The 25,983-nt window shown below is 46.3% G+C and overlaps 1 protein-coding gene across 6 annotated transcripts; it reads right to left on the reverse strand.

The window, feature by feature from the left end:
- Window positions 1-147: 147 nt before the first annotated feature.
- Window positions 148-25,491, reverse strand: LOC103057990 (semaphorin-3F). 6 transcript variants are annotated; one of them, XM_025167279.2, is made up of 18 exons: window positions 25,289-25,491; window positions 23,609-23,737; window positions 17,409-17,569; window positions 17,058-17,120; window positions 16,626-16,745; window positions 16,179-16,272; window positions 15,146-15,265; window positions 14,293-14,432; window positions 12,520-12,634; window positions 11,784-11,853; window positions 11,534-11,678; window positions 11,100-11,322; window positions 9,876-9,964; window positions 9,728-9,769; window positions 9,341-9,498; window positions 6,740-6,870; window positions 2,582-2,715; window positions 148-2,248 (listed from the first exon to the last, which is right to left on the reverse strand). In XM_025167279.2, exons 2-18 carry the CDS (start codon window positions 23,712-23,714, stop codon window positions 1,778-1,780), a joined length of 2,382 nt encoding a protein of 793 aa, XP_025023047.1. In that variant the 5' UTR covers window positions 23,715-23,737; window positions 25,289-25,491; the 3' UTR covers window positions 148-1,777. The 6 variants fall into 6 exon arrangements, with proteins under 6 accessions (XP_025023047.1, XP_025023049.1, XP_087993907.1 ...); XM_025167281.2 differs by lacking the exon at window positions 25,289-25,491 and having other exon boundaries at window positions 2,582-2,712; window positions 23,609-23,888; XM_088137781.1 differs by lacking the exon at window positions 25,289-25,491 and having other exon boundaries at window positions 23,609-23,887.
- Between the last annotated feature and the right edge of the window lie 492 nt (window positions 25,492-25,983).

Consider the following 25,983-nt stretch of genomic DNA (forward strand, 5'->3'; position numbering starts at 1 on the left):
TGCACCTTCAAAGATATGCTAAGCAGAAATTATCAGAGGGCTGATGATAATTGAAGGAGAAACTGTTAATATCAACTGGGCTGCATATTATTTAACCAAGATTTCTTAATTTTAATATAAAAGTTTGAGCTAAAATGTATGACTTATAAAAAAAAAAAAAAAAGCATTTTCTGTATATTTGTAGAAAGCATTATTATGCTGAAGGTAGTTGAATACACCTTGGACAAGCCGAGGAAGAACTAGCATGGATTCTGTAAGAGAAAAATCTTAGAATTCTGTGTCTCGAATGTGAAATTAGTGATCATCGAAAGATCGTTGTGTACTTGAACTTTTCAGATGCTTTTCACAAAAATCTCATACCAAAGCTTATATCAGATGAGAGGGTATATCTTCCCATGCCTCAATATCTAGCTATAAAACTAGGAAAAATGCAAGTAATGGCACCAAATTGCTCGGTTAAATTTAAGAAATGAGGTATAGCAGAAATAAATAGGGAATAGCCAAGTTGACCCTGGATCTAGATTCTGAAATCCCAACCAGCCTGGAAAAGAGCTTCAAAAGAGTTTCTCATAATCACATACTCTGGAATTCATTCCAGGAGCCATGGTGATAAGCCCCCTTCTTCCCCCCTCCCCCAGAATCCAGTGGCTTTTTATTACATACATTCTTCAAGAACAAAGCTGGTAAGACCTATGGACAGTGCAAAGTAAATGAAATTTAAATGTGTATTACAGGTGGGGGTGATGGTCCACAGTATGGACCAACTGTAGATGGAGCTTGGTTTGATCTAATACAGAATCTGTTTGTTCTTGTTCTGGAACAGCATAATTAATCATTGTTTTCAGATAATCTGCAGGCTTCTTAACTGTTTCTGTTTCAATTACCAGAAAGGTGGGGGGATAGCAAATAAAGGCACAAGTACATGTCTTTCTGCCATAAACCTAAAGACTTCCTCCAGAGAAGCTGCAACTGTAATACTGAACTAGCATCTGTAACGTGTTAAAGCCTGCTGCATATTTTGACTGAAAAGCAGTTGATACGTATACAGACTGGTGTTTGTGTGCCCACTGAATCACCAAGCCCATTTTCTGTATTTCCTTATTTGGTTACAGGCTGAACAAAAACAGGAACAATGTGAGTACTTCCATTGAAGCAAGGGTTCAGTTTAATACCTGTGCTGTAGGCAGTACTCAGAATAAACCACTAAATTCTTTGCTAACATTGCTCTTGATCAGTTCACGGTAGGGCTTGATTCTAACAAGGCTGGATCTTAAAACTACTTGTAACATTGGGCTCACTGTGCATGGAAATGTTCTTCCTTTCACAAATTCACAATGGCCCTTTTCCATTTCGTTTAGAAAATAAACTGGTATTTTATTTTCTGCTACATGCTTCTGCAGCATAGGGTTAATAAAATGATGGTGTAAATGTTGAAGGAAGCCCCAGTTTTCCTTCTATGATGTGAGAAGATGGGGTTGGGAATGAATACTGTAAAAAAATGAATCCTAAAGCCAAAGCCTTTGCAATTAGCACTGGTCACCTTACCATTTCAGGAAAGCCAGTGAGCCCTGGTCCTGCAAAACCCTGGAATTAGCCTGGACACACCACATCACACACTTTGTTAGCAATAGTGTTGTCCCCGCAATCTGGAGGAAGCAAAGAGGTTTTTCCCCATCTCTGGATCCGCTCAGCTCTTACAAAGAGTCTACTGGAATGTCATTCTCTTGCACCAAAGATTAGGTTAAAGCCTCTCCCTGCCCACTGTCTTCCACCCAGCTCAGCTTCGTGGTGGAGTTCGGTGCCCTGCCCATGGCTTGGAGCGGTGGTGGTGGTGACGATGGTGATGGCGACGGCGGCTGCTGCCGCTGCTGCTTTGGGAGTGGTGGGGGCTATTGGTGGTCCAGTTCAATGAATGCTGCTGAGCAGCTCTGTACCAGTTGGACTGCTGTTCAGAACCCCACAGGCTAGGTCCAGTATGGGACTGGTGGCCACTCTGGCTATGCTGGATGACTTGAGCTCTGTTGAACTGTTGCCAGTAGCTCTCGCAAATACCCAGGGAAGGTACCTCTTCAGAGGTGATGGCCCCCTCCAGCAAAGCACGTGGAAGGACATGCAGACGAAGTCGCCGCAGTGTGTGGCGAAAGCGATTCTCAATGCCTATGCACTGGTAGAGGCCACTGTCAGAAGGCATCATTGGGCCTAAAAGCACACCCTGAGGTGTTTGAAGCAATACACGATCCCGGGGCAACTGGGAAGGAAAGAGCATGTGACATAATTAAAATTACTTTGCTTTTTAAATTCCCATCTTACACAGCTGTTTCACTAGTGAATGGTCTGGTTTGTATCAGCCATAATGTGGTTGGTTTTGGTTTAATGCATTATATGGACCAGTTGTGTGAATGGAGGAAAGCGTCAGCTGCCAACTTCAACATCCACCATAAGACAGTGACTTTAAACTTTTAAAAAATAAATAAATAAAAGGGCCCATTGTGTGATCAGATTTTCCAATCAGTTTAATTTCAAGTTTCCACAGTCTCATTACAATATAAGGTTATATGCAGTCATGTTTAGCAAGACTTACCACTTTACGTTTGGTAGACTCATCTATTTGCATAAGCCACTTGATGGTCGCGTGGGGAGATCGGGGTTCACACTCCAGAAATACACTTCCTCCTTCTAGTCCATATTGAATCTGTTCACTTAATTGCTGTTCTGCTGTGATGGGGGCAGGGGAACCGGGAGGAGAACAGGATTCCTTGAGTTCTGAGACCCCACTGCATTTCAGTAAACACTGGAAGTAGACAGTCTGCTAAGCGCAAGTCTGGCTTCCAACAGTTGTTGCTGTAAAAATATTTTATCTAAGAAACCCAGCAGTTATCAAATTTCTGCCAAAATGAACACAATAGGATTTAAATTCTTGTTTTTGACTCATATTTCTAAAGTACTGTACTACTACAATGTGCCACTTAGTTCTTTCAACTTTTACCTGGGAAGAAAAAACAAAATTCAAGGATTTCTTCCAGTTTGATCACAGTAAAAGATTAAGCACTTGTAGGAAATGGCCCTTGAATGCAATGGACATTATCAGAACCTGTCAAGGTAGAAGCCCCCGGATTGTCCTGGTCAGAGCAAGGACAGATAGTTGTTCACTTTAAAAAAATGTGTGCAAAGCCAAAGCAGTTGGCTTTGGTTAAACTCTTAAATACTACAAAGGCAAGAAAATAAAACGTTTTGCAAAACAGCTCTCAGTTCCTTGCCAGTGTCTGTGCTATCTTGGGCTGATGGGAGTTGAAGTCCAAAACATCTGGAAGATATTAACGTAATCTATCCAGGGCCGCTTAGAAGTAGGCCCCTTTTCATTCCACAGCACTCTGAAGAGAGCATGTCCACAATTATAGCCTTATAGAAGCATATCATCTGTTGCTAGACATCTTTGTTCCTTTCCCAGTCTTCTTTTAATTGTTACTAAAGGAAAGTGATAATGGGTTCAGCCACATAAAGCAAGGTTACCTAAGTGGTGGCCTGCATGCCCAGTGGGGAACTCATACAAAAAAGGCATGATTTTCTCTTTGAGGTCAGAAAGAGGCTTTTGCTTCTTTCCACAAGTCAGCTGTGCAAGGGAAACAGTTTTAGGGTGGGAGCCAGGGGATAATAATTGAGCAGATATGTGTGTGAGAAGTTGAATACGCAGAGGGTGTGTGATGGGGCTCGATAAATAAGAGTTGAGAGAGAGGTGGAGTATATGAATGAATATGTGACTATGGCTTTGGATTCATCCACTGCTGGCCTTAGGAAGATTGCTTGTAAAGAAATGCAATCCAGGATAAAGGAATGGTTTCTTAACCCAAGCCACCAAATTAGGAACTCTATTCAAAAGATGATATAATTATAAACTCTATTAGGAAGAATGCCTTACTAGGTGCAGCCCTTTTATTTGCAAAAGTGCTAATAAGCTATCCAAGGAGCCTAAAGAAACAAGCCATGTGCCTTTTGATTTAGAGCTTTATCAGTTTCTGTGGAGGTTAAGTTACCAAAAAATAGGACAGTAGAAAAGATGCACTGGAGTTGAGATCCACTCCATACAACTCTCTTGGCTGGGCTACAGAATCATCTGGAATGTTTCTCAACTTCCCAATCTAACCAAGCATCTGAAAGAGGTCACCCTAGCTGGCAGAAGCTACACTAGATGTGTTGTAGGGAGATAATCACTAGAGCTACTGCTAGATTTTGCACCATAATGCACAGTTCACCTTTTCTTCCTATACAGATTTAGGTAGTAGTAGTCCTCTGACACAATACTAGCAGAGGTGGCTTGTGTGAAGTCTTCTAATTCATTAACCCAATCACCAGGATGATTTTTTTAGGCTATATACTACTAGCAGTTCCCCAAGAGAATTATTTCCTTGAATCTGCCTAGCTGCAGTACGTACATTTACTCAATGAATACCACATTCTATGTTGCTGTACAATTTTACTTTTCCAATTAAGGGTGAAACAATATCAACTGATAAATAAGATCCTGAATTCAGAAAATCTAAATAGATAAAAACCAAAATGTGATACAGCTATTTTAGAGATCAAAGATAAAAAGACAAAGCCCCAAAGGCAGTAAAGAAGATAGATGCAACTGAGAGAAAAGTTACTACGAAATAGACTTCAATAGAAACTTATAGATCACACGAGTTTTCCCAGCCTGGTGGCTTTCAGACATTAGCACCAGTCTGATATTTTCTGGGACCTTAAGGCCCTCTTCCACCCAGCTCTCTCACTTCTGGAGCAGGGAGATCGTGAACAATCATTACCAAAGATACCACAATTCACAAAGCAGGAGGAGGCACACTGCTAACAAACGAATCCAGGAAAGTCTAAGATCATGAACTCCAACACTGAATGTCAAGGAGCTGTCATCTAATTATAGCTGTACAAAACTGATGTATCCGGCTCTCAATAAATTATGAAAATAGCATTAAAAAACAAGGCACAGGAAGAGCTAAATTAAAATACAGTGCTTTTGCCCAGATAAACTTTATTTTCCACTGTACAACCTTGCATCCTTTTCCAATATATATGCCTGGCCAATCAGACATGCAATTTATCTCCTGGTTTCCATTCCAGTAGCCAGCCAAGCTTCTGCTGTTAATTCCTTTATGTTCCTCTAGTGAGCCTAGCCATCAGTAGAAGAACAGCAACACCTAGGAATTCCTTATGTCATCATCCAATACTTCCATGCTCCAGAGAGGAAAATAAACAATTTGGAAAGAATCAGAAAATTTGTGTAATTTAGGTAGCAATACTTAACTTCCCAATCTAGTAGCTTCCAAGATGTGTTGACATTATGGCCTCCAGTATCTTCAGTTATTATGACCAGTTGCTAAATCAAGCTAATAATGTGTATTTACATAGTATCATTACAGCTAAGGATAACACTAGCTTGCATTACTGGCGAGACAAGTTGACACAAACTTTCTCCATCCATGGAAATGTATTGTTTTTGCAACTCACTACCAATTATCCTGTTCTATGGAGCCTCGATCCTGCTTTCTCTTTCTAGAAGAATTGGCCTTACATTTAGCCAACTTCCCAGGTGGTCAATTAAATTTTGCTCCTGCTTCTGTATGAGGCTGACCTCTAGTAATGAATGCTGGAAAATAAGTGCAATTCCACCTTATAAATCTCCATTATATTTAATATTCTAACTACAACCTTTCTTTCCCCTTCCAATTTTGAAATAACACATGCATTGAAATCTGCCTGGTATAACAGCTCAGACAGTTGATTCACCCACCTATTGTCTACTAACTGGCAGCAACTCTTCCCATTGGATTATCATCATGTATCTCCTGATACTTCTTAAAATAAGAAATTACAAGATTCCTTTTGGCATCCAAAGTAGGTATATTTTCCAGGAAACTATGGTTGTACAGGTAGTCCTCGGTTAACGACCATTCATTCAGCAACTGTTCAAAGTTACAATGGCACTGAACAAGGAGACTTATGGCCAGTCCAGTTGCGGCTGTCGCAGCAGCCCCGCAGTCACATGATCGTTATTTGGGTGCTTGGCAACCAGTTCACAATTATGATGGTTGCAGTGTACTGTGGTCATGTGATCACCATTTATGGTGATTTACTGCCAGCTTCTGGCAAGCAAAGTCAATGGGGATTCGCCTAACAACTGCAGCTGGAACTGGTGGAACTGCCATTGTTAGTTGGTGTGGTCACGTGACATTGTGCTTTATGACTGCACCACTAAGTGACAGAGTTCTCAGTCCCAATACTGTCGTTAACCAAGAAGTACATATACTTCTATTATCCTTCATTAAGAATCATTAAGATCTCTGCTGCAAAAATCCAGAGGACATGCAAAGAATTAGCATTTTCCATGTTTTTTTTGCTGTTATCTAGTGAACACTCAGATTTTTACAGCCCAGATTTGATAGCCTTGCTGTTATTCTTTGTTTAAGAAGAAAATCTGACTGGAGTTGCAGTAGCCCAACCTTACACCTAAATTTTACTTCACTGCCTTCTTTGCAGTGTTTCTTCCAAAAATACTGACCAGTAGATGTCCTAACCTGAGGAAGTGATGTGAGCAAAACTTGCCTTTGATCCCCAGTGGAGTAGTCTTCCTATGCCGGACTGTTCCCAAGGCTGCTAAATTACTTCTGTGTCCATTATAAGAAAAACACAACACTGGCGAGGAGACCCTGGCAGCCATTCATAGGAAGCCCCTGGAGAGACTTACCCTTGGCATTAAAGCCACGGCACTGCCTCAAGGGATCCCCGTGCTTGATGTCCTGGCGACGGCTCCTCCTGGTCAGAGACGAGAGATCAAACTTACTTCCTTCGTTTCCCACTTTCTTTCCCACACAGCAACTGAGGATATATGTTATTCACAACAAATACAATGTGATTACTCCCCATATGTTTCCTCTTTACAACTGGATGATAACTTTCAGAGGAACTCCACCCCATCCTCTTCTCTTCAAAGCAACTTTTATGCATAATTATCTTGTTCACACAACACTTGCTAACTGAGGAAGGTTAACAGCTGAGGCAAACAGGAAAACCTAGTGAAATTACCTAGGCAATTAATCCAGAGAGGATTGGTTTTAGCTCCAAACAGACCTAGGTTTGTTCAGAGCTAAACTACGTTCCACCAGTAAACTAATTTAGCTGAAAATTAACTGTCCCTTTCAATGTCTGGACAGAGATGAAATCCTAGAGGCCCTGTTTCTTTTCTAGGCACTTCATCTCAATTAGCATTTCATTTCCACATGGCCACACAAGCAGTGTATACAGTATATGAAAAAACAGGCAGAACGAGGTTAGGGACTGGGGTAAGTGGTGCTGCTGTGCTGACGTTAATTGCACCATATATATACATACATATGTACATATATACATGAAATTGTAATTTGCAGCAGCTGGGAGAATCTAGAAAATCCAGGACATCCCAGCATCTGCCAGCTCATGGAGGTGGTAAGGATATCATGATCAACCATACTGTAGGAACACAGCTGCTGATGAACAGTGTTATTTTTAATCTCAACAGGGAGTTTTCCCAAGTTATGTCACGCCTCTGGATAATTCCTCACTGGAGGAAAAAGAGGAGGAAGACACTTAGGATGAGTGGAAGTTTTAGAAAAGTGGCAAATGTCTCAGTGTCAGTAAGGTGGAACCACATCAAGCCCTAAAAAGCATCAGTGCTTATTGGTGTAGCCAAAGACATAGTAAGACCTTAGAAACTGAGTTTCTTGAGAATACGAAACTTGGAGGCTTTGATTATCAACAGCTTGGTTAGGTGGAATTTCATAAATACACACATACACGTATACATAAATTTTCTTTTTCAATCCCTCCAATGCTTGCTTATATATACAGGTACCAAAAATCAGGCCCCATGGACAGTGTATTATATAAATTATAGTAAATGTTTGAACTGGTTGCCCTTTTCTTCTAAACACTACCTTACTCATTTTCATTTGATGCATGACCTTTGTACATTCCTAAGTACAGTATAATTTTCTCTGAAAAAAAAATTAATAAACATACTGTGATTGGCTTAGGGGGCCTAACCTTGGATACATATTATTTATGTGTGAGTGTGTGTATATAGATATACAGATATACAGATACATAGATATATTTTAAAAAATCCCCTCTCACCCCTATGGGTGGTATGCGTCTTTCTCAGTCTCGGGTCCTCTACCAGAGGCCTGGGAGTTTGAGGGTTCTGCGCAGTATCTCAGCTGTTCCCAGCACTGCACTCTTCTGGACAGGGAATTCTGATGTTGTTCCTGGGATCTGTTGGAGCCGCTCTCCCAGCCTGGGAGTCACAGCCCCGAGTGCTCCTACCACCACCGGGACCACTTTGGCCTTTACTTTCCACATCCTCTCTAGTTCTTCCTTCAGGCCCTGGTACTTCTCCAGCTTCTCATACTCCTTCTTCCTGATGTTGCTGTCACTTGGCACTGATATATCTATCACCACTTCTGGTCCTTGTCCACTACCATGATGTCTGGTTGACTGGCCAATACTTGCCTGTCCATCTGGATCTGGAAGTCCCACAGGATCTTAGCCCTGTTATTCTCCACAATCTTCTGTGGAATCTCCCATCTGGACTTGGGAGGGTCTAGCCCGTACACTCTGCAGATGTTACTGTACACAATGCCAGCTACTTGGTTGTGCCGTTCAGTGTATGCTGTTCCTGCCTGCATCTTACACCCTCCACTATGTATTGGACTGTTTCTGAGGCCTCTCTGCACAGTCTGCATCTTGGGTCCTGTCTAGGGTCTAGATAAATATACACATACACATACAGACAAGTTTTCTGTTTCAGTTAAACAAAGACCTCAAGCAGTTCTTTGACTTGCTGTCCCTGATCTCCTCTTTTAATGGACTGACTCCAGATTCTGGTGTCTTGAACTGACTCAGCTTTTTCTTGCCATGTGTACAAACCTGCCTTGACTCATGTCTGTTTATCTGTGCATGACTGAAAGTCTGTTTCACGATTACACCCTAAGTTTAACCCTCTGCTCGACTGCTAACCCACTCTGCTTTCTGTTCCTGTCAGCAGGCCAATAGGGCAATGCCAGCTCAGTGAAAAGAGGAAGCCGCCACCTGCTAGATCAGTCTGGGAGCAGATAATACATAGGCCAAGGAGTCCGGATTGGTCTTGCCACATTCTGCTTCTCACAGGCAATTGGCTAGATAGAACTGCCCTTTTCACTCCCTCCAACATTCATCATGATTCTGGCCATCTCACTGAGATGCGCAGAAATCTCTCCCTGGTTGGCTCTGCCTCCAAACCCTGCAAGGTGCATTAGCATTTTTGGAAACTCACCTTTTGGCTGTGTGACTGTAGCGGGCACAACGTTGCCCATCCCATGCACAATAAGGGTCCCGGGCCAGACAGCAGTCAGCACAGGCTTCACCATACTCCCGGCATCGATGCAGGCTCAACTGGGAAACGCCCATGTCAGAGGAGACATACAGCTGTTGCTACAAAAAGAAGGAGAGTGAAATAAATCCAGGGCTTTTGCTACTCATCTGCTATTCCCAGACCCCTTTGCCTCTTATGAGCTGAAGGTAAGACTGCAGAATCCCATTCTCCCCTCCCCCACTGAGAGGCAACTCATATCGTAACCCTTTAGGTAACAGCACTCTTGCAACTGGAACGCTCGTGCCCTATTTAATTTCTTGGCAATACATATCCTGAACAACCACCTACTCGCTTTGAGGATATCCACAGTGTCTTCACTGGAGCTGGTACCTATAGGGCAACAGTGGGGGGGGGGGAAACTTGAGAAGAGCAGAAATGGAGGTGGTCAAACAACAATAATAAAGGGGAGTCAGGACTGGGCTGTCTATTTGCTCACCCTGAACACCTCAACTTCCTCCAGAGTCAGTTCTTCCAAGATCCCTTGTTCCTTGGGCAATACAATCACTTTCTGCACTGTACCTTGGTCTGGAGAGAGAAGATGTAAGCATTAATCAGGCAACACGCATGCCTGCTCAATAAAAGGCACATGACTCCACAGATAGGAGCTGATCCATTTCTGAGGGCAATTAAGCTATTGCTGTTTACCTTCAAAACCCACTTCTGTATGGACATTGAAGGAAAACTTGTTTTCATGTCAACTTACCGGTATGTGGAGATCATCACCCCCCCCCCCAATACCCATAATCTGAAATGGGAAGGGGAAGCAAAGGAACATGGGGACTATTTTACAGTGGGCTCCCCCTTCTATGGATTTCTGTTCTCTAGCAAGCTGTGAATCTAGGTTGCCAGGCAAACACTTTCTTGTCCCCAAACTTTTTGAAGATTTTGAGCAATAGTGCTTTACCTCAGATGGGAATTCAGTGGAGTTTATTCTATACTTGAGGCACTTCATGGTATATTTAGCTATATTCCCTGGAGTATTCCCCCCAGTATTTGCTCAGAAGCCCCTTCATCCCTGCCAATAACATCATAAACGTTCCATCCATCCTGCAGAGAAGAGCCTTTCCTGGGCAAAATTCAATGGTTTGCTCTCTGTGGTTTTAGAAAAGAGCTATAACACTTCTCCTTCATAAGATACTCTTTGTTCCTGCTCTTGGTTTCATGTTCTGTTGTAATATCCATTCTATCAAGTTGGGTACCTTGATTTAATTCTCCTGCTTGTCAACTGTCCTGAGAGTTTGGATAAGAAAAACATAACCTTTCTACTAGCTGATTTGTCAACTGAAATTTCTAGAAAGGTTGCCAAGTTCTGCTTAGTTGCTATAAGGGGCCTTGTGGTTTAACTACAACCTGCTAATCTAGAAGCCAACCCTGTCATAGCTGCTGGAATAGCTCCCACTGTATCTCCCACTGTCTTTTCAATGGGTGTTTTCTTTTATTCTACTGTTGGGTAAATTGAATCTGGATATTTTTTTTTTTTTCTGACTGTAAATACTTTCTATTATTATTCTCACTATTATTGGTTAGAATCAAAAAGTAAACCGGATTACAACCGTTTTGCCTTTTCTAATGAGAAGCTAAAAAGTAACACAGGCCAGCGCCACAATCTTAGATGCGCCCTTGTGGAGCTGAAAAGTGAAATCCACAGTGCTGGACCTACCTGTGCCAAGGAAGAGCACCTCGTAGCGCCCATCTACCGCATCCACGAGATCCACAGCCAAGGTGGTGAAACTATAGGGGACATTGGTCCTCACCAGGAGAGGACGGCGCTGCAAGGGGTACACTGCATGGAACATCAGAGGATGGGCCCGCACAAAGGTTACCAGTTCATCAGAAAACTCACGTGTGGAGCGAAGGCCTGGGGTGAAAGTTCCTCCAGGGCACTAAAAAAGAAAAAGATCCAATAAAGTCATAACTGGAGAAAAACTAGACAATTAGGATTCAGGCTTTCTTTTTCTCCCTTGCTTTACTCAGAATCCAGTAGAAATCCAAAATTAGTAGTGAGCCAAGAGGTTACTGGAAGGAGTTTACAGAATTAAAGGAAACAGGAAATGAAATCTTGAACCCTTGGGGAGTAAAATGTTTGGGACTCACGGCTCCAGGGCGAGGGTAGGGCACACGTCCTGTGTATGGTCCCCACTGGTAGTTGTGTCCTTCCTTGTGGGCAAAGGGCCCATTGAATACAGTGCGGATGTCAGCCATGGAGTAAACACAGACGGCCGAGCCACGGAACACTGACCTTGGAGGAGAATGGCCAAAGCAGAAGGACAGAGGAGTGACGCCTGGGACCTCCTGCACAGGCGAAGTCAACTCTCCCCACCCCCGTCACATGGGGTTTACTCACCCCAGTGTGGAGAAGACCCCATACAGCAAGGGATGCTTCTCATCCTGAGTCGGCAAAAGGAAAACGTCACCTGAGGGAAGGAAACAAACCAACCGAGCACCTTGAGGGAGACGTGTGCGTGGTTTACATGCACAGCTCCAGACGCCGTCTCCCATCTATTTCAGGGCCATGTTTTGAGGTTTATCTCCCTCCACCTGGAACCCTCCAGATGTGCTGGGTTTGCAAATGCTTCAAATTCCCAGCTGGCATGAGAATGTAATTTTAAGAACATACCGAAGAAGCAAATGAAAGAGAAAGACCTTGAAATAAGTTGTTGGCTTTTTTTGTGAATGGCCATTTCACATTCTGAATTCAGGGACTGTTTATAAAAGGGCCAGAACCAAACAACACTGCCAAGTCCAAATGGATGCTAGATTATACTGGCTTGAAGTTCTGCATCTGGGCCTTCTGTTCTCAGAAAAGGCTTTCAGGATGGCCATAATGCACCGATGCTAGATTTCAATGGCTATTTTTTTTCCCGTCACTGGTTAGAGCATAGCTCATGCTTTAAGTCCTTCAGTTGGAATCTCTCCCCAATCCTTAGGTAGAATTTTTGGCTCCCATCCTTTAACAACCCTCCCCCACCTCATTCACTGTCCCAATTTTCTTTTCAAAGGTCATACCTTCATCATTATCCCTAAACCCAGAACCTGTCCCCTCTCTCCTAAAAACCCCTCTGTCCAAAACAAGGGCTCACGCAGCTCATCAAAGAAAGTCTCCACGCCATCCTCTCCGATCACAGAGCACACAAGCCGAGCTTTAAGGAATGTCGTCCACTTGTTCAACAAGGAACGCTGTCCCCCGTCGTCATTCTGAAAAAAAGCAAGGGATTTACCAGGGCCCTGAGATCCCTCAGGGCACAGATGCACAAACCCTGAGAAAAGAAAGACACAGAATCACCTCCGAGCTGCAAGGTGGCTAAAACAGCTGTTTGTGCCTAGGAGTTCTTGTACTATCCCGGCCTGCAGGATGGGAGCAGCAAAAATAATGCTGAATCAGGGTGCAGGACAGAGTAGGACAGCTTTCCCCACCCAAGGACTGGTAGATGAACTGGACTACAACTACCATTGACCCAGGCCAGCACGGGTCGGTTTGAGAAAGGCTACCTTGAGGCTTGGTACAGATCTGAAGGCCTCAACTGAATGCCATGGAAGCTTTAACTCTAAAGCCAAGATGTACAACAATGGCACGCGGTCTCAAAAAACCTTGGTTCTTCCAACAGCTGTCACCCAATTGCAATGTGTAATGGGACCGAAGGGGGGAATTATTAAAAGACAAGGAATCAACAAGTTATAAAGATTTAATTAATTAAATTTATATTTAATTTAATTGAAACATATATTTCATTAAATCAAATTTAGTTTTGATCCTGGCCCCATCTAACCTTTTAACATGTGGTTGCTGGCATGCCAAAGGCTGAATTCCTTTGGCTGGAACAACTGCTCACCCTTGATTTAAAATCTGCAGATTAAATATTTTTTGCAACTTCCCACCACAGAGAGCTATGCCAAGAGAACAATGGGACTCCAGGGAAGATCTCATTCCCCTCTTCTGGTTGTGGACTCTGGGCCTCACCAGGGCTGAACAAGCCGTTTGGCTGTGCAGTACCATTTCAGCCCTTCATAGGGCCTGCACTCCTGAGAACTCACCGTGAAGTGCTACATAGCAACTGCTCTCTCATCACACTGTAGGGTTGCATTGGCCATCCCTTCATTTGCCAGGAAAATTTAAAATCTACCAGGAAGTTCTCCAGTGCAAACCCTTATGAAAAGAAGGGACGATTTTCAAGAGAACATCCCAGTAAATTTTGTTCATGACTACGTATCCCCTGGAGAAGAGAATGGCTGCTTGCACACTTACCATCTAGGCTGCCCATATGGTATATATGTGCTCTGCAACAGGCATGGGACAGGTTTGCTCGCTATGAAGATGTACCTCTGTGTGCCTTTCCCTTGCCCCCAACACCTTTCCATCTACCTCCCACCAAGGGCCACTTAGCCTGCTTGGTCCTCCCTGTTCAGTTGCAGTTGTAAAGCTCGTTCTGTTCACTCTTTATTTTTCCCTCTCCGAAGGCGGTTGGCATTTCCGCAAATCTTAGGAGGATCCTCATCATGTGACCCTTCTTGCTTATTTCTCAGGAAAGTCTTTTCCCATCCCATCAGCACTTGCCCACTATGTTTGCTCTTAAAGATCCAGCCAGGCACCTCAGAGAGGGAGGTTTACAAGCGACAGCCACTTATTCTTTCTTAATATAGAGTGGAAGTAGAATTGATTTTGATTTTCCTGAATCAAACCCATTTCCTTGGACGTTTTTTAGGATCCCTGAGTGGAGCATCAGCTCTGCAGCGGAAGAGATCACCAGCAAAGCGCGCCTCAAGCAGCAACTCCCAGTAGCTCCGTCCTTCTCTGCCCACCCCCACCCGCCCAGCAAAGGTTTCCTCTTGCAAACCCCAACTTAAGCCCTGCTCACCAGGCACACCCGTCCCACCCGAGCGAGTACGGCAGGCCCCACGGCACCCTCCAGCGCTTTTTCACGGAAAAAGAAGTAGAGCTTGTCATCATTGTGGTCGGAGCTGTCAGGAATGACATGGGCTTGGAGGAAAACAGGGTCTGAGGAAGGGGAAAAAGAGATGCCATTGTCTGGGCTCGCCACTAGATGGAGATTGCAAGCACTCTAGCCTGGAGCAAACTTTCGGGAAGGGGTGCTGCCATAAAGCAAGTCCAAAGTATAAGATCGCATTGTCTTGGTATTTACAGTTCATCTGCAAGTCACTACTGACTCCTATGCCTTGCGGTACTTTTGTCTACAGGGGCCTAGAGGCTACAACAGAGTGGAGGAGAGAAAATCAAGTTTGCAGGCTTTGGGTTTGTGGCAGAGGGGCTCCACTGGCTGCAGGCTCCATCGGTATAAGCAGCACCCATAAGCCATGCCTTGTAGCCAAGGTGGTCACTGGAGTACAATTTTGAATGCGACAGAAACAAGCATTACATCAATGGAGGAGTAATCATACAAACTGCTCGCAATGCAATATGATTCTCCTGATCCTGCCCACTTCTTGGATTGCACTGACTGCGTGCCAGTCAAAGTCCAAGAGCAGCCCTCACCCTGGAAAAGTTGCCCTCTCTTTCTCTGGGCAACGGGCATGTCCACAAACATCCTGGCGCTATCTTGATGTCATTCCCCACCCCCCACTCCCGTGCTGCATAGGACATTTGCGCTGTAGGAATTCCTCCTCCTGTGCATTATCCACAATGGTCTGTTATCTCAGCATTCAGTCCAATTTTCCCCCTTGTTTTTCTCTAGCTGGCGTTTGGCCTCCTACCATAGAGCCAGCGGGAATCATGTTGCTCAGTGCGTATAGCTGGGCGCGGCCCCATGGTTCGAAACAAGGCAGCATCGGTGCCCATGAAATCCACGTGGACTCCAGCATACAGTGTGTTATCTGAGGAGGGGGCAGAAAGAAGAGGAACAATGGAGCATCAATTGGGTGTAAGCATGTGCGGACACAACCAGGAATACTCTGTAGATCTGGAAGTTTTGAGAACATTAAAATACAGGGGGGTGCCTTAGGCTTTGTCAATAAAATTACCCTAATAGCATGGGTATCCTTGGGGGTAGGGGAATAACACAGTGTGTGTGTGATGATGTCATTCACACAAAGGCCACAGTGTATGTGCTTGCATCAGACGTTGTGACATCAGAACATATTGGTGGCATTTAAGTTGTGACATCATTGCAGACATTGCGTCATTTGAGCATCATTGTGGCTTCTTATAGATACTGCTGCCCACAGGCACAACCTTGCCAGAGTGTCAGACAATGGTACTTCTTAGCTCTGCTTCCCCCAATCCTTTTAACTGAAATGCCAGGATTGAACATGAGACCTCAGCCATCCCAAGCATTTCTGTGCAATTAATGAAAGCTTCTCTTGCAGGTCGGTTCCCAAGTACTTTGTTCCCCTCCAGTCAGCTGTTTACTTCCTGCAGCCCCGATAACAAATGCAAAAGTGACAAGGATCAGATAGGAGCTATAGATAGCAGGATGGTGCAGTGATTCAGATTCAAAGGAAACCTGCAATTCAGAGAGCACATGGACACGCACACATAGCACATGTCAGCAACTGCTTAAACCAATCACAATATTTTTGTGGGATCGTGTGACAGCTATGGGGGACAACCATTGCATGCCCAAGAAAAAGCAGGTTCAGTTTAACAGCTATAGATTGACAGTGTCCAATGTGCAACAGCATGTGGTAACGTATAGGTGCTGTCCAGAAGGATGTATATACAGCAGCACAGTGGCACCTTATAAGCTAGCAATACTTTATCCAACTTGACTCACTCAAAGCTACTTACTGATAAGCACAGCCATGCTGGGCTGCCGGGGGTCATAAGGACATTTCCCCTTGCCTGGTTCCAGTGAATGAGGCACCATGCGGAACAGGTATTCCTGTGGAGGGACAAATGGGGAGAAGACCACAGGACCATTATCATGGAAACCTACTTTGAATGCAAGTCACTTGGAACTGAACTCCCTTTCAGAGTTGGGGTTCCAGTCCCCCCTTCCTATTCTTTGACCTACCCTCTCTTCCTGACTGTCCCTTCATAGAAATACAGAAGCTACCTTATATCAAGGTAGACCACTGGCCCGCTGAGTTCATTACTATCATCTGCACAGACTATCTTCCCCAGAGTTCCCCGAAGATGCCATACATTGAAAATAGAGGGATGTCTTCTATCACTAAGCTATTCTATGGTTCTTTTCCAGCAGGAGGCAGTTTGGTTGTGGGTCATTTTTCTTACTTCAGAGCGCCAACCACGGTTGATAAGGATGCAGACTGGATGATAAGCCCCTGTTCCACACGCATAGAGATGAGTACGGTTCAAGGGCTCCATAAGCCGTATGTAGTTGAAACATTCACCCTACAGGACATGAAGAAGTAAGACATGGACTGGAAGACAGAAGTTTGTCAGGCAGGAGTTAATACAGTCTCCATGTTCGTATCTTCCCTCTTCCCAGGAATACGCAGATAAGGATCCTGGGCTATGTAGGATCAAAAGAGCAACTGGGACAAAACCCAAAGCAACAATTTTCCTTCCAGAGATGCAAGAAATCAGATCGCTTTTGGACACTTAAAACCAAACATCTTTCCAGTTCACAGAGACCTGATGCATTGAAGCCAAGCCAATAGACACACTAAGCACAGGGTAACAATGCAGAAAATTGCCACTCACTCTCTGCCCTTTCCCTGCCAGGCGACACTCATTCTCCTGGTTTGGTAACGCTGGCCAATGGATCTGGAGAGAGAGAGAGAGAGAGAGAAGGATGGTCTTGAGATGCCACATCTCTTCCTACCCCTTTTGGCTTTCTCAGTTCTCCAGCCATCTGCCACTGGCTTTTCTTAGTTTGATCTGCAGCCCAATGAACCCTATCCATCTCACAAGACATCTACCTATCCCACTGCATTATTTGCTTTACCCTATGGCGTCTGTCAACCCAACCCAAGAAATCAGCAACCACTGCAGAAAAATGTTGGGTAAGATAAATATTCTGGACTGATCCAGCAGGACTTTTTTCAGACTTACAATTAGTGGCTCCTTGTTGATGTTGTGAAGATCCAAGGCCACCAGGAAATCTCGTGCCCCCAGGTAGAGACGTTCCTGGTCTTGGTCCACCAACAAGATACGATAATCACTTGTGTTAAAGTTGAAGCTGAAAGGGCGAGCAGTGCGGGTCTCCAACAATTCTGTGGAGACAGAGCCTCAGAGTCAAGTACCAGTTTCACAATCTCCTACTTCTGAGAAGTAGGACACTATTTACATACTGAATGTGTATATTAATGGAAATGCATTTTTAGGAATCATTATTTAAAGTGAACTTTGGCAATCTTACTATAGTGGGGAAGGCTATAACTGGACAACTCACTCAATCCGCTGCCCAGATACTCATCACGATGGGCAACTCCAAGGCCTTCACTTCTCCTTACTCTTCCTTCCTATGACTCTTTTCATCTGAACTAGGTCCAAAAAGTCCTTTTACAAGGGCTGCTTTCTTACAGGCAATTGTCCCCTGACCACCCTTCCAAAAGAGAACTGTCCTCTATGACAAATCTCCCCTAACCCACTGTTCTCCTGACCATACAGAGGACAAAAACCCAGAGTCCTGATCTGCCTTTTTTCTTACCCTTTCCCCCCTCCTCTTGCCCATAGAAAGGGCAGCAACTGGATCATGTTAATCCATGTGATGGGTGGGGTGGGCTGGCCTGGCTTGGGCTGAGCTCAGGGGGTATTTTGGTCCCTTGAAGTGGCAAAGGCGGAGCCAATGTGGGTGAGGGGGGTGCTCAGTGGCTGGTACAGCAAAGAGTCTAAATCCCCCAGCAATCCCCCAGCCACATTCCACAGGCACAGATCAGAGAGCGATGTGGTAAACTTCCCACCTGTGGTGACCTTGGGGACAAGGCCAGAGGACACCAGCCAGTCCCAGTTATGCTCTGTAGTCAAGTCTGGGCAAGAATTCAGAGATCAGGGACCAAAATTGGCCTAATCCCTCTAGGCAAGTGGGCTAAAGCCAGGAAGAAAAGCTGACTTCCAGGAGGTCAAAGAGGAACAGATGGGGGGAGAGATGAGTCTGGGTGGATGAGGAATTAAGATCAAATTAAAGAAACAACCAAGCCCAAGAGCAGAACTGCAGAATTCCGACCAATCTCCCCTCTCTCTGTCCAGTTCAGTTGACATCTCCCATCTCTCCTCTGGAAGCTGGGAAGGAACTCTGGAAACCTGATGGAATTCCCCAGGCATTAACACATGGCAGGTGGGAGACTATCATGCTCGCCCCAAGAAATAATGGCAGTCTGCCCCATGGCAATATGCCCAGGGGTAGGCTGTGTCATGCATACTACCCAGATTTGATATACAATGACCATTATATAACCCTGGGGGTATATAGCAATGGCATTAATCTCTTCCAGGAATGTATACACAACCTAGCAATACTAGGTTATCAGGTGTCCTAGACAGTGATGGAGAATTAATTCAGTCCTTCAAGGCAGAACATCTGCAAAGCATCTTCCCAACCTCCCTCTTCTTCCTGCATCCATTTAGCACCAGTGGAATGCTGATAATGAGGACAGAGGTTTACTGGATGTCAGGTGAAGAAGGTCTCACTCCCCTAATTGACTTCTCCGGGAAAAATAAATAATCCAGGTGTAATTGCTACACCATCAGAATTGTGGGGGCAGAAATCACCGGCTTCTTCAGAGATATGGGGGGGAAACAATCTGCCCACAAGATTTTCCTGGATTACATCTGGAATTTCCATACCCAGAACAAGTCCGTTCTGTTGCAAACAAGGAAGCTTTTGCGTAGGAGCATGTCTTGGCAAAAATGGACCCCTTGGGGCCCACATACCCCTCACTATTCTATCTCACAGGCCCCCACACTTGTGAAGAGGGAGGGATGGCATTTGAAGGTGCCAACAAGAAATCAGGAAATGTTAAAACCATCTCTCATCTTACAAGAAGATTGAAGGAGGCTGTGGTCAGAAAAAGCCTTCAATGTGCAATATGTGCCTGGAATGTGCATCTTTGGCATAATGACTGAAGCTCTTTGGGCTTCACGTACCTGTTTTACCCTTAGCCCCACATCCTCCCTAAAGAAGTATCCAAAGCAGGTTGAGTTCTGCTCAGACAAATAATTGCTTCTGCAACCATAGAACAGTAATAATTTATGTTCAAATGTTTCTGTGCATTTGAAGGGTGAACAAGGTAATAATGTACATTAGTCAGGATTAGTCTTACTGTCAAGAAAAGTGAAACAACTTCAGGTAACAAATTGGGTAGGAGACGAAGGAACACTTTAGATGTTCCCTTCTGTAGAGAACAGAACCAAGTGGCCTGACTTCCTAAACCAGTGTTGTCCAAACTTGGCTACTTTAAGATGAGTGGACTTCAACTCCCAGAATTCCCCAGCCAGCATGGCTGGCTAGGGAATTCTGGGAGTTGAAGTCCACTCATCTTAAAGTGGCCAAGTTTGGACAACACTGTCCTAAACTTAGATAGGTGCCTTCTGCTAAGAGGGAGATGCTGACCCATCGCTAATTCTGAAGTGAGATTCAGCAGCTAGTCCAACTGTTTCTGTAGATGGAACGATAGGGTTCCATTTTATATCTTGGGTGCCAGCTTTCTTGCTGCTAGAGCTTTTCAGAAGGGGAAGCAGAGTTAGTTAACATCTAGTGGTACTTCCTACAAAAACCCAGTAAAAGAAGTCAGGATTCTTATCCTTCATACTGCAGAAGGGAGATGGGTGGGCAGGTTCACCTGAGATGGACCTCCCTGGCTCATCCCTTTACCCAGAAATGGAGCAGACTGGCAGCTGATGGTGCTTTCAATGCTGAAAATGATGGTGCATTTTCCACTGCACCAAAGGGCAGCAGGATAGCTGAGGAGCGAGAACAGGGCAGGTTGTATGCACCATCACCAGCTCAACCCTCTGATCCTGTAACCCAGCACCTGCCTTAGTCTCTGTGAGGGCAGGTCCAACCTATTTACATAAAGAACCAAAGCTGAGAGAAAATGGCTTGGCTAAAGCTGAGTGTGTTCCTGGCAAGGGTGAGGTTCAACCAGAAAATAATTCATTCTGTTTGCCATTGCCCTTCATCAGTTTCATAGAATGAACAAGCAAGGTTATTTTATGTGGCAGGCCTCGGAACAAGGTAGATGATTGATTTATAACCAGCAACTCCAGGGCCCTCTCAAAGACTTTGCCATGCTGTAATAAGAACAGGGCCTGTCTCAGCATGAACATCCCTTACAGAGCCCACTTAATCCAAACATGCTGCCTGTATGTAGCAGACCTGTGGTTGAGCCACAACAGACGTGGTCCCAGAGCCCTGCTGTTGTATCTGTCACCATCATGCCCGAAACCCAGAACAATCAACAGGACTTGAACTATGGGCTGTGGTGGGTAACTGCCCCGGAAGGCACCTGCCTCCCTGGAGAGGTCCCACGGAGGACTCAGGCCGAACTTCCCACCAGAAACCCTCTTGCCAGGGTGCCACACAACCCACCTAGTTCCATGGAAGACCCAAGTCCCAGACATCTTCACTAGTCACATCTCCCTTATGGTCCATGCGTGGATGTCCACAGCCCTAAGCAAACACATAGGTGCATGCCTCCTTACCCATTCAGGCCCACACTCATGTTCAGAGAAACCAGAGTGATGACTGGAGCGTTGCCTTTTATAGCCAGGCTGCTGCCGCCCAAAGGAATGAATTGTCCTTTGGCCAAGGCTCTTGCTGCCTCTTTATGCGCCCCCCTCCCTTTCACATGTACCCATGAGCTACGTTTTCATAGTTGAAGAAAAGGACGGCGAGGCAACTGTGGTGAGGACAGCAGCAGGGTATCTATAGCAGGGGACATGGAGTGCACACCCCAGGCATTAAGCTCCCCTCCAACCCAAGCGCTCTTGTCCCCTTCCCCACAATGTGCTTGGGGATGGGGAATCCATCCGTGTTCTAGTCCCTTCTCTGTATGGCATGCTGGGTATTTTAAGCCCTTCTGGGAAATCCTTTCCCCCAGTGGCTGGCAAGTAATTAGATCCTGGAATCCCCGAGAACAGAGAGTGTAGGGGGAACCCAGCAAGGTCACAGGATATATTTTTTTGGGGGGGGGGAGAAGGCTTGCAAAAGCAGAGGAGGAGGCAGAGGGACCCCCCACATGATGGTACGATGTGCCTGCATAGCTACTTGTACACATGTACCCCTGTACAAAAACACTCTCCACAGCGACAACAGAAACCATCCGGGCAATCGTTCTGCATTTTGGCAATATAGAAACATGCAAGGGTGTGACTCTATGATGACAGCCACACCAAATTGATGCATCCATCATGGGCAGACAAGCTGCTTTGATTGGCTGCCTAGGGTCCACATGGCTAAACTGCCCATGAGGGTGGTTCTGCACACGTAACATTCACCAGCACCACAGGGTATTTAAACCTATACCATAATGCCATTGAGAAAATCTATAACCTACAAACTGCCTTTTTTTAAAGGTACAATTAGCCATCTCAGTTCAGAAATCTATTTGGGAATATGAGAGTTTGAAATCATTTGCACCAGTGTTTGCTGACACAAAATTTGCTGCTATTCAGGACATACACAAACAGTTGTGAACTGTTAGGTCTGCATCTGTTTCTGTTAGGTACAACATAACACAGCCACAGGAACCCATTTCCATGACCATAAATAACATTAAAATAGAAGCTGTTACCCTGTTAGATATGACTGCAAACTTATCTAACAGAGTAACAGCTTTGTTTTCTGTAGCAGCTGACTCACAGAGAAGAAATTATTTTGCACTAGCGAATCTCCAAGGTATTTGGTTTGACACTATAGGTAGAAAGAATTCTTGGCAAAAAAGCAGATTATTAGTTTGATCCCAACAAAGCAATTCTTTTAATCTGACAGTCACTATTTGCTGTCCCGCAAGGATCCATTTGCAGTTATGCTTTCAGAGATAAGAAGCACACACATTCCACTTTTCCTCCAAGTTGCTGGTGGTAGCATACCTGGAGATTATCTCTTTTTATCCTCACAACCTGTCTGTGAATTATGTTGAGGCTAAAACTGATTCAGTATCAATGGAACATTTCCTTGTGGTCCTGGGTCTTCCCAGTTCAAGTTGGGAATACAGCTGATTGCTTTGGGCACCAGTATCATGAGCTGAGCACCAATATGATCTAGGAGTAATTTCTTTTCCCTTGGTAACAATCCATTCCTGGGACAGCCAAAATGTTTACTCAAGCTATCAGAGTGCATAGTTAAAATTACTTGTAAGTAAGTCATTGCATTTTTCATAATCACCCCTTTTAGCATTAAACAGCAGCTAGTCAACCTTCTCAGAAATACTGCTTAGTTCAATTTGAATGGAAGACTAGAAGGAAATCCCAGGGTTAGCAGCGGCAAACCAATTCCACTTTGTTGCCAAGAAAACTGCATGGAAACCTCCATGATATTATCAGGAGTTGATGTCATCTTGAGGAAGACCTTCGTTTACTTTAACAATGTTACTTAACTGTTAAAGAAGCATTCCTGCTGCTCTTCTTTTTCATAGGAAAGCCCCTTTTGAGATGGAACTTGTTACAATACCTTCCTTTCCAATCTTGAAAAGAAGGAAGGAAACCTAGATTTAATCCAGTCTTCCTGAGAAATGCACCCTCCACCGTGTACCGGTCCCACTGGGGAAGGTCATAGTCCAACCAATACATGGATAGTCTCTTCCTCAGCTAATGAAAACTCATAGTCACATATAGTAGTTTCACTGTTGTTCTTTGAAAGATAGCCTTTATCTAACTTATTTTCTTGTCTTTCTGTTTTTAACCCTTCAGAGTAATCTATTACTATGAAATCCCTTATCTAGGCTAACAGGCTGGCTGACTGACGGGACACATATAAACCTTTAAGAAACAAAGAGAAAGACAAAAATCAAAAGGTTGCACTTTGTCAGACTAATGAATGTTAGTCTGAAAAGATGCTACCAGATTCTTTCTGATTTTTGAATACCACATGACTCTCTTTGTACAAACAGAAAAACGCTCTCTGTTCTGTCAAGAGTTTTACTATGGATTGTCATGTCCCACCCTTGCCCACCCCAGTGCCACCTTGTAGCTTTCTCCCTTCTCTGAATACAGATATACCCACCCAGGAAAGCAAGCGCTGCCACTTCCTTCTGGAAGGCAAAGTGCAGTCTTTCCTGGGACTCACCTGAGGGACTTTAAGCGTCACTTACCTTTGTAGGTGAGGTAGACACGGGGCGCTCCCGTCAGGCTGCTGTGGCCCAAACAGCAGCAGGAGAACAACAGCCCCAACAGGAGCAACGTTGCCCAGGGCACCATGGCGGGGGAAGTCCTGCAGGCACCTACGAGAAGAGAAAGGGTGATGCCCAGCTGGACCTCTCCAGAAGGGCTTGCAGCGACAGGGGATGTTGGAGGCAGAGACGCCCCGTTGCTGCAGGGAAGCGGTGGACGGGCCGGGGCCTAGAGGGCGCTGTGCGGAAGTAACCAAGATCAAAGTTCCCTTCCTCGCCCGTCCCACCGGGCCCCGGGCCAAGCAGCTGTAACCCGAGTGGCGGCCGCGGCTGATGGGCACTTCAAAGGCTCGCTCTCTCCCGGCCGGCTCCTGTAGCTCCCCCGCCCTTCCTGCAGGCCAGCAGACCTTTGAAGTCGGGGCTAGAGAACGGGAGACCCTAGATGGGCTCTCCTCCCCCCTCCCCCCCAAAAAAAGAAAAATGGGGAAAAAAGGCAGACTACCTTACCGGGCTCCGCCTGCATCGCTTAGAGCCCCCACTCCTTTGGAAAGAGCGACCCCTGCCGGGGTCCGACACACCCGCGCTCAAATATAGGTAGAGACCCAGAGCGGGGAGGATCCTTTAATCTTGGGACGGCCCCCTTCATTCTGAAGAGGGCACCGAGGCTCGAGCTGCCATTCTGGACGCAGGCTTGGGCTTTGCGGTGGCCTCCTGACGCCATCACTCTCAGTACAAGGGACGCAGGAACGGCAGCAATCCCTCTCCGCGCCCCAGCCGGGCTATAATCTTCCCCATGCCACAGAACAGGTGCCCGGGGACAATGCCAGCAGCAAGTCCCCCCAGCATCAGCGCAGCTCCGGGACTTGGTGCCAGCAGGGCCCGCCGGGGGCTTTGATCTGCCTGCCAGCCCCGCTTCTTCCTCTCTCACCCCCTCCGCCCCGGAGTGTGTGCGTGCGTGCGTCTGTCTGTGTCTCGACGCGCTTCGTCCTGTCCTGTCTGCGACGTGCTGCGACCTGCCGCTTCCATACCTGAGCCAGGTGCAGCGAAGGGAGCAGCGCAGGCTGGGACATGGAGTCCCAACTGGCCCCCGTCGATTGCCATCCATCCTTAGGCGCTCAAAGCCGCGACCGTCTGCCCAGCTCAGACCCTTCGCCAAGCTACCGCTCGCTCGCTCGCTCGCTCGCACCGGCGCTCTTCCCACCCTGGGAGGAGAACACAAAGCCGAGCTCCGCGCCCGAGGGCGACCGCGACGCCCTCCTCGACTCGCTCCAGCCCAAACAGCTAACTTCGGGGCCGGGATTCTCCTGCTCAGCTCAGCAGCTGGCAGCATCTCCGCCAAAATCGTCGGCGATCCCGGAGGCAGGCTTGACCGCGGACCGCAAAGCCCCACTGAAGTCTTGCCAGGCGTCTTGCCGGCTCACCGTGAAGAGGGCAGGGTTAAAACCGAAGCCGAAGCGGCTCCCACGGTGGCACCACCGGCAGCTTCACAAAGGGCCCGGGAAATCTAGGATAGGCTGCGCCTACAGGCAAACCGGGAAAGTTGGGGGGTGGGGGCGGCAGAAATAAGAGGGTAGCAAGATCACTGCAGCGGCCACGAGAGTCTGGAGCTGAGGTCGAGCGGCTTAAGAGCCCGGAGAGGGCAGGAGCAAAGAGATCCCTTACCCCGCGTTAGCTCTCCGCTCCGGGTTTAGCTCCAGCCAGCTCTTCTTTCCTTCCCTCGGCTGTGCCCAGGAAAGTTTCTCCGGGATGTTCTTCCACTCCAGCGGGACAAGCGGCTGTGAGGAGGGAGGGACATGTCTGCCTCCCCTCCGCCCCCCGCGATCCGGGCTTTATACCTCTGCGAAGGGACCCGGGGCACGGCGTTTCCCACAGGACAGGCTTGCAAGCTCCGTGCTTCCCCGGAGCAGATAAGCACACCCTGCCTCCCCCGAGACGTGCTGGGACGGCTTAACCCCTTCGCGGCGCAACTCCTCCTAGAGCCAGGAAAGAAGGCTGGCTGCGGGGGGCGGGTGGGGGGAGCCCCTCTCCCTCCCCGCTCCCTCCAGGATTCAAGGGGGAGACCGGCCTCCGGGCGAGGGACGGGGAACAGGAGGCGAGGAAGCGACCCAGATGGGAACGTCTCATCCGCCCGAGGGGATGGAGCCAGGACTGGCTCCGTCAGGTCGCGGCGGATCCCGGCTGCGATCCACGGGGCGCTTCCACGCCGCCCCTCTCTCCTTTGGCTGCTGCGGCTGTTACAGCTAATCCACAGAGCCGGGCCGGGCGCCTTTCACCTGAGGCGGGGTGGCGGGAAGCGGCGAAGGAAGAAAGGAGCTGGTTGTCACCACCACCTTTCGATCCAGGAAGGCCCGGAGGCC

This window comes from Python bivittatus, unplaced genomic scaffold (assembly GCF_059951505.1).
Source record: "Python bivittatus isolate LINGU-HERP-01145 unplaced genomic scaffold, Pbiv_v1 ctg000220_np1212, whole genome shotgun sequence".
NCBI classification, from domain to species: Eukaryota; Metazoa; Chordata; class Lepidosauria; order Squamata; family Pythonidae; genus Python; species Python bivittatus.

Excerpts from the sequence above, each read along its gene's own strand:
- LOC103057990 (XM_025167279.2), bottom strand. The coding sequence starts at position 23,714 with ATGGTGCCCTGGGCAACGTTGCTCCTGTTGGGGCTGTTGTTCTCCTGC. Across the intron at positions 16,746-17,057 it reads TGGCAGGGAAAGGGCAGAGA|GGTGAATGTTTCAACTACAT; the intron begins GTGAGTGGCAAT and ends CATGTCCTGTAG. Across the intron at positions 11,854-12,519 it reads GACTTTCTTTGATGAGCTGC|GTGACGTTTTCCTTTTGCCG; the intron begins GTGAGCCCTTGT and ends TCCTTCCCTCAG.